Source organism: Oncorhynchus mykiss, chromosome 17 (genome assembly GCF_013265735.2).
Source record: "Oncorhynchus mykiss isolate Arlee chromosome 17, USDA_OmykA_1.1, whole genome shotgun sequence".
NCBI lineage: Eukaryota > Metazoa > Chordata > Actinopteri > Salmoniformes > Salmonidae > Oncorhynchus > Oncorhynchus mykiss.
Genome location: NC_048581.1, coordinates 84,312,108 through 84,320,860, shown reverse-complemented (window position 1 = coordinate 84,320,860; position 8,753 = coordinate 84,312,108). Strand labels below are relative to the sequence as shown.

The 8,753-nt window shown below is 44.8% G+C and overlaps 1 protein-coding gene across 2 annotated transcripts in view; it reads right to left on the bottom strand.

Moving 5' to 3' along the window:
* Positions 1-8,753, bottom strand: part of LOC110493278 (kinesin-like protein KIF21B) — a 142,987-nt gene that overhangs the window by 31,633 nt on the left and 102,601 nt on the right. Inside the window, exons 24-26 of one of the 2 annotated variants that reach the window (XM_036950810.1) lie at positions 3,648-3,862; positions 2,005-2,079; positions 1,540-1,650 (exon numbers count right to left, since the gene is read on the bottom strand). In XM_036950810.1, coding sequence (XP_036806705.1) covers positions 1,540-1,650; positions 2,005-2,079; positions 3,648-3,862 — 401 coding nt within the window. The remainder of the gene's footprint in view (positions 1-1,539; positions 1,651-2,004; positions 2,080-3,647; positions 3,863-8,753) is intronic. The other variant, XM_036950809.1, reaches the window with a different exon arrangement.

Here is an 8,753-nt window from a genome sequence, read left to right as displayed (position 1 = left end):
AGAGGACACTGGGATTTCCTGTTCTGAGTGTTTAAGAAGAGGAATGAACACAAGAGGACACTGGGATTTCCTGTTATGAGTGTTTAAGAAGAGGAATGAACACAAGAGGACACTGGGATTTCCTGTTATGAGTGTTTAAGAAGAGGAATGAACACAAGAGGACACTGGGATTTCCTGTTCTGAGTGTTTAAGAAGAGGAATGAACACAAGAGGACACTAGGATTTCCTGTTCTGAGTGTTTAAGAAGAGGAATGAACACAAGAGGACACCGGGATTTCCTGTTCTGAGTGTTTAAGAAGAGGAATGAACACAAGAGGACACTGGGATTTCCTGTTATGAGTGTTTAAGAAGAGGAATGAACACAAGAGGACACCGGGATTTCCTGTTCTGAGTGTTTAAGAAGAGGAATGAACACAAGAGGACACTGGGATTTCCTGTTATGAGTGTTTAAGAAGAGGAATGAACACAAGAGGACACCGGGACTTCCTGTTATGGGGGCTTCTTTGCAACAGCCGTCTCAATAATGATTTTCCGAACTCCAACCCTTCATCAGCGGAACTGTTTATAAAATATCTTCTATTAGCGAGGGCTGAAAGTATATTTTCCATTATCAATAAGTTCCATTAAGAGCAGAGCCAGATTGTTCACGTCTATCTGTCTGGCAGCAGGACCTCTATTAGAGAATATCACCTAGAAACCTGCAGCTAGACTGTCCATCCTAGGATGAATGTGAATGATCTTAATCTCAATCCATACAACCATAGAACAACTCAGCAGGAGAACAATGAAAGAATCATAGGACAACTCAGGAGAACAATGAAAGAACCATAGAACAACTCAGCAGGAGAACAATGAAAGAACCATAGAACAACTCAGGAGAACAATGAAAGAACCATAGAACAACTCAGCAGGAGAACAATGAAAGAACCATAGAACAACTCAGGAGAACAATGAAAGAACCATAGAACAACTCAGGAGAACAATGAAAGAACCATAGAACAACTCAGGAGAACAATGAAAGAACCATAGGACAACTCAGGAGAACAATGAAAGAACCATAGAACAACTCAGCAGGAGAACAATGAAAGAACCATAGAACAACTCAGCAGGAGAACAATGAAAGAACCATAGAACAACTCAGCAGGAGAACAATGAAAGAACCATAGAACAACTCAGCAGGAGAACAATGAAAGAAAGGAAAGACGAGAAGTAAAGATCAGATAAGGAAGACGATTGGCTGGGAAAACAAAGAGCTTTGAAGGTTACAGTCTCTGTCTGTCTGTCTGTCTGTCTGTCTGTCTGTCTGTCTGCCTGTCTGTCTGCCTGTCTGTCTGCCTGTCTGTCTGTCTGCCTGTCTGTCTCTCTGTCTGTCTGTCTGTCTGTCTCTCTGTCTGTCTGTCTGTCTGTCTGTCTCTCTGCCTGCCTGCCTGTCTGTCTCTCTGCCTGCCCGCCCGCCCGCCCGCCCGCCCGCCCGCCCGTCCGTCCGTCCGTCCGTCCGTGCGTGCGTGCGTGCGTGCGTGCGTGCGTGCGTGTACTTACTTGTCCAGTGCAGAGCCCTGACTCTGGTTGCTGGTGAGCCTTGAGAAGACATTGCGGTCGTTCCGGGTTCTAAGAGGGGGGGAGGAGGGGGGAGTGAACCCATCAGCATTTCTGAGAGAGAGTGATAGGGGAGAGCGGTTGAGGGGAGGATGGGGAGGGGAGAGGTGGAGGGGGGGTGGTGTGGAGAGATGCGGGATATTATGAGAACAGCTGACTTTTCGGGAGTTAAGTTTGTGTCTCATATTCAATGATTGATTGGTTGATTCATGGATTGATTAATTGATTGATTAATGGATTGATTAATTGATTGATTAATGGATGATTGAAGTCAAGTCATATTTATTTGACGTACATTTCACATAGTTCATTTAACAGGAACAACACAAAGCAGGAAGACAAGGTAAAGGGAATGTGGAGATTGAACAAAACAAGGCATTAGTGATTAGTTGGAAGACAGTTAGCTACCTGGAAGCCTGGCCTCGGTGATAAGACTTCCTCCTTGTTAGAGGGGAGGTGTCATCACCGTGAGACTGTCTGGGGCTGAGAGAGAGGTTATTACTGCTGTTTAGTATCTACTTCACTTGCTTTGGCAATGTTAACACATGTTTCCCATGTCGATAACGCCCCTTAAATTGAAATTGAATTGAATTGAGAGTGAGTGAGTGAGTGAGAGAGAGAGACAGAGAGAGAGAGAGAGAGAGAGAGAGAGAGACAGCGAGCGAGCGAGAGACAGAGAGAGATAGAGAGAGAGAGAGAGAGAGACAGAGACAGAGAGAGACAGAGACAGAGAGACAGAGACAGAGAGACAGAGACAGAGACAGAGAGAGACAGAGAGAGAGAGACAGAGAGAGACAGAGAGAGATAGACAGAGAGAGACAGAGAGAGAGATAATGAGATAATATATATAATATGACATTTGTAATGTCTTTATTTCTTTGGAACTTCTGTGAGTATAATGTTTACTGTTCATTTGTTCATTTTATTGTTTGTTTCACTTTTGTATATTATCTACTTCACTTGCTTTGGCAATGTTAACATATATATATATATTTTTTATTTCACCTTTATTTAACCAGTTCGGCTAGTTGAGAACAAGTTCTCATTTACAACTGCGACCTGGCCAAGATAAAGCAAAGCAGTTCAACACAAACAACAACACAGAGTTACACATGGAGTAAACAAATGTACAGTCAATAATACAATAGAAAATAATATATATACAGTGTGTGCAAATGAGGTAAGATAAGGGAGGTAATGCAATAAATAGGCTGTAATGACGAAGTAATTACAATTTAGCAATTAAACACGGGAGTGATAGATGTGCAAGTAGAGATACCAGGGTGCAAAGAAATAAGAAAAAAAATAATAATATGGGGATGAGGTAGTTGGATGGGCTATTTACAGATGGGCTATGTACAGGTGCAATGATCTGTGAGCTGCTCTGACTGCTGGTGCTTAATTAAAGTTAGTGAGGGAGATATGAGTCGCCAGCTTCAGTGATTTTTACAATTTGTTCCAGTCATTGGCAGCAGAGAACTGGAAGGAAAGGCGGCCGAAGGAGGAATTGGCTTTGGGGGTGACCAGTGAGAAATACCAGCTGGAGCGCGTGCTACAGGTGGGTGCTGCTATGGTGACCAGTGAGCTGAGATAAGGCGAGGCTTTACCTAGCAAAAACTTATAGATGACCTGAAGCCAGTGGGTTTGGTGACAAATATGAAGCGAGGGCCAGCCAACGAGAGCATACAGGTCGCAGTGGTGGGTGGTATATGGGGCTTTGCTGACAAAACAGATGGCACTGTGATAGACTACATCCAATTAGCTGAGTAGAGTGTTGGAGGCTATTTTATAAATGACATCGCCGAAGTCAAGGATCGGCAACATATGTTTCCCATGCCAATAAAGCACCTTGAAATGAATTCAGAGAGCGAGAGAGAATAAGCATTAGCATACAGTAGCAGATCGTAGTAGAATTAGCATGTACACAAACTGCTATGCAGTTACAGACATACATGTTCCCTAGATGGCTGACAGCAGGCGTTGTTCTGAAGCCACCGTCCCCCATATTGGTACTCCCCAGAAGTTACAGTGCGCCATAGCCTACTACTCACAAGGTGTGCCCCCTGACGGGCAGGTTGATGGTCCTGGACATCCGGTCTCTGAAGATAGGGAGGGTGAGGCTCAGGCCGCTCATACTGGTCCCGTTCTCCAGGATGTCTGTCAGGGAGGCCAGGGACTTAGTAATGTTCTTAGTAGAGGGGTCTAACACGGGACACAGGTACTCTGCTGATACCGCCTTCATCTGGGCTGACAGACGAGGCTCCGTCTGGGGGGAGGGGGGAGAGAATGATGAAGAAAAAGTCACATGATGTCTTTAATAAACTACACCTTGGGAGATAGTGGTATAATGATCTTGGAGTTCGGTCAAGGCAACTGTCACCCAATTACTCATGTGTACAAGATGCACCGCCCACAACCGTAAGGCTCTCCAGAGGGGGGTGCGGCCTGCACAACGCATCACCGGGGGCAAACTACCTGCCCCGATGTCACAGGAAGGCAAAAATGATCATCAAGGACAGCAACCATCCCAGTCAATGCCTGTTCACCTGGCTATCATCTAGAAGACGATGTCAGTACAGGTGCATCAAAGCTGGGACCGAGAGACTGAAAAACAGCTTCTATCTCAAGGCCATCAGACCTTTAAACACTAACACAGAGAGGCTGCTGCCTACATACAGACTTGAAATCATTGGCCACTTTAATAAATGGATCACTAGTCACTTTAATAATGCCACTTTAATAATGTTTACATATCTTACATTAGTCATCTCATATGTATGTACTGTATTTTATACCATCTACTGCATCTTGCCTATATCGCTCATCCATATATTTACATGTACATATTCTTACTCCATCCCTTTATAATTGTGTGTATTAGGTAGTTGTTGAGGAATTGCTAGATTACTTGTTAATTTTGTGTGTATTAGCTAGTTGTAGAATTGTTAGATTACTTGTTATATTTGTGTGTATTAGGTAGTTGTTGTTAGATTGCTTGTTAGATATTGCTGCACTGTTGGAACTAGAAGCACAAGCATTACGCTACACTCACACTAACATCTGCTAACAACGTGTATGTGACCAATAACATTTGATTTGATTTGTGTAGAAGCTGCCATCTAAAGGTATCTAATGGAACTATCCACCTATGTCTCACGTGTCGAGGCTGCCATCTACAGGTATCTAATGGAACTATCCCCCTATGTCTCACGTGTAGAGGCTGCCATCTACAGGTATCTAATGGAACTATCCCCCTATGTCTCACGTGTAGAGGCTGCCATCTACAGGTATCTAATGGAACTATCCCCCTATGTCTCACGTGTAGAGGCTGCCATCTACAGGTATCTAATGGAACTATCCCCCTATGTCTCACGTGTAGAGGCTGCCATCTACAGGTATCTAATGGAACTATCCCCCTATGTCTCACGTGTAGAGGCTGCCATCTACAGGTATCTAATGGAACTATCCACCTATGTCTCACGTGTAGAGGCTGCTTTCTACAGGTATCTAATGGAACTATCCCCCTATGTCTCACGTGTAGAGGCTGCCATCTACAGGTATCTAATGGAACTATCCACCTATGTCTCACGTGTAGAGGCTGCTTTCTACAGGTATCTAATGGAACTATCACCCTATGTCTCAAGTGTAGAGGCTGCCATCTACAGGTATCTAATGGAACTATCCACCTATGTCTCAAGTGTAGAGGCTGCCATCTACAGGTATCTAATGGAACTATACCCCTATGTCTCACGTGTAGAGGCTGCTTTCTACAGGTATCTAATGGAACTATCACCCTATGTCTCAAGTGTAGAGGCAGCTTTCTACAGGTATCTAATGGAACTATCCACCTATGTCTCACGTGTAGAGGCTGCTTTCTACTGGTATCTAATGGAACTATCCCCCTATGTCTCACGTGTAGAGGCTGCTTTCTACAGGTATCTAATGGAACTATCACCCTATGTCTCAAGTGTAGAGGCTGCCATCTACAGGTATCTAATGGAACTATCCCCCTATGTCTCACGTGTAGAGGCTGCCATCTACAGGTATCTAATGGAACTATCCACCTATGTCTCACGTGTAGAGGCTGCTTTCTACAGGTATCTAATGGAACTATCCCCCTATGTCTCACGTGTAGAGGCTGCCATCTACAGGTATCTAATGGAACTATCCACCTATGTCTCACGTGTAGAGGCTGCTTTCTACAGGTATCTAATGGAACTATCCCCCTATGTCTCACGTGTAGAGGCTGCCATCTACAGGTATCTAATGGAACTATCCACCTATGTCTCACGTGTAGAGGCTGCTTTCTACTGGTATCTAATGGAACTATCACCCCATGTCTCACGTGTAGAGGCTGCTTTCTACAGGTATCTAATGGAACTATCCACCTATGTCTCACGTGTAGAGGCTGCCATCTGCAGGTATCTAATGGAACTATCACCCTATGTCTCACGTGTAGAGGCTGCCATCTACAGGTATCTAATGGAACTATCCCCCTATGTCTCAAGTGTAGAGGCTGCCATCTACAGGTATCTATTGGAACTATCCCCCTATGTCTCACGTGTAGAGGCAGCTTTCTACAGGTATCTAATGGAACTATCCACCTATGTCTCACGTGTAGAGGCTGCCATCTACAGGTATCTAATGGAACTATCCCCCTATGTCTCACGTGTAGAGGCTGCTTTCTACTGGTATCTAATGGAACTATCCACCTATGTCTCACGTGTAGAGGCTGCCATCTACAGGTATCTAATGGAACTATACCCCTATGTCTCACGTGTAGAGGCTGCTTTCTACTGGTATCTAATGGAACTATCCACCTATGTCTCACGTGTAGAGGCTGCCATCTACAGGTATCTAATGGAACTATACCCCTATGTCTCACGTGTAGAGGCTGCTTTCTACAGGTATCTAATGGAACTATCACCCTATGTCTCACGTGTAGAGGCTGCTTTCTACAGGTATCTAATGGAACTATCACCCTATGTCTCACGTGTAGAGGCTGCTTTCTACAGGTATCTAATGGAACTATCCACCTATGTCTCACGTGTAGAGGCTGCTTTCTACTGGTATCTAATGGAACTATCCCCCTATGTCTCACGTGTAGAGGCTGCTTTCTACAGGTATCTAATGGAACTATCACCCTATGTCTCACGTGTAGAGGCTGCTTTCTACAGGTATCTAATGGAACTATCACCCTATGTCTCACGTGTAGAGGCTGCCATCTACAGGTATCTAATGGAACTATACCCCTATGTCTCACGTGTAGAGGCTGCTTTCTACAGGTATCTAATGGAACTATCCCCCTATGTCTCACGTGTAGAGGCTGCTTTCTACAGGTATCTAATGGAACTATCCCCCTATGTCTCACGTGTAGAGGCTGCCATCTACAGGTATCTAATGGAACTATCCACCTATGTCTCACGTGTAGAGGCTGCTTTCTACTGGTATCTAATGGAACTATCCCCCTATGTCTCACGTGTAGAGGCTGCTTTCTACAGGTATCTAATGGAACTATCACCCTATGTCTCAAGTGTAGAGGCTGCCATCTACAGGTATCTATTGGAACTATCACCCTATGTCTCACGTGTAGAGGCTGCCATCTACAGGTATCTAATGGAACTATCCCCCTATGTCTCACGTGTAGAGGCTGCCATCTACAGGTATCTAATGGAACTATCCCCCTATGTCTCACGTGTAGAGGCTGCTTTCTACAGGTATCTAATGGAACTATCACCCTATGTCTCAAGTGTAGAGGCTGCCATCTACAGGTATCTAATGGAACTATACCCCTATGTCTCACGTGTAGAGGCTGCCATCTACAGGTATCTAATGGAACTATCCACCTATGTCTCACGTGTAGAGGCTGCCATTTACAGGTATCTAATGGAACTATACCCCTATGTCTCACGTGTAGAGGCTGCCATCTACAGGTATCTAATGGAACTATCCCCCTATGTCTCACGTGTAGAGGCTGCCATCTACAGGTATCTAATGGAACTATCACCCTATGTCTCACGTGTCGAGGCTGCTTTCTACAGGTATCTAATGGAACTATCCACCTATGTCTCACGTGTAGAGGCTGCTTTCTACTGGTATCTAATGGAACTATCCCCCTATGTCTCACGTGTAGAGGCTGCCATCTACAGGTATCTAATGGAACTATCCCCCTATGTCTCACGTGTAGAGGCTACCATCTACAGGTATCTAATGGAACTATCCCCCTATGTCTCACGTGTAGAGGCTGCTTTCTACAGGTATCTAATGGAACTATCCCCCTATGTCTCACGTGTAGAGGCTGCCATCTACAGGTATCTAATGGAACTATCCCCCTATGTCTCACGTGTAGAGGCTGCTTTCTACAGGTATCTAATGGAACTATCACCCTATGTCTCACGTGTAGAGGCTGCCATCTACAGGTATCTAATGGAACTATCCCCCTATGTCTCACGTGTAGAGGCTGCTTTCTACTGGTATCTAATGGAACTATCCCCCTATGTCTCACGTGTAGAGGCTGCTTTCTACAGGTATCTAATGGAACTATCCCCCTATGTCTCACGTGTAGAGGCTGCTTTCTACTGGTATCTAATGGAACTATCCACCTATGTCTCACGTGTAGAGGCTGCTTTCTACAGGTATCTAATGGAACTATCCCCCTATGTCTCACGTGTAGAGGCTGCCATCTACAGGTATCTAATGGAACTATCCCCCTATGTCTCACGTGTAGAGGCTGCTTTCTACAGGTATCTAATGGAACTATCCCCCTATGTCTCACGTGTAGAGGCTGCCATCTACAGGTATCTAATGGAACTATCCCCCTATGTCTCACGTGTAGAGGCTGCTTTCTACAGGTATCTAATGGAACTATCACCCCATGTCTCACGTGTAGAGGCTGCTTTCTACAGGTATCTAATGGAACTATCCCCCTATGTCTCACGTGTAGAGGCTGCTTTCTACAGGTATCTAATGGAACTATCCCCCTATGTCTCACGTGTAGAGGCTGCCATCTACAGGTATCTAATGGAACTATCCCCCTATGTCTCACGTGTAGAGGCTGCTTTCTACAGGTATCTAATGGAACTACACATATCGGCTTTCAACAACCTCTACTCTGTTTAGTCAACAGAAAGTACTCAGATGTTTTACCTGTATCGAGA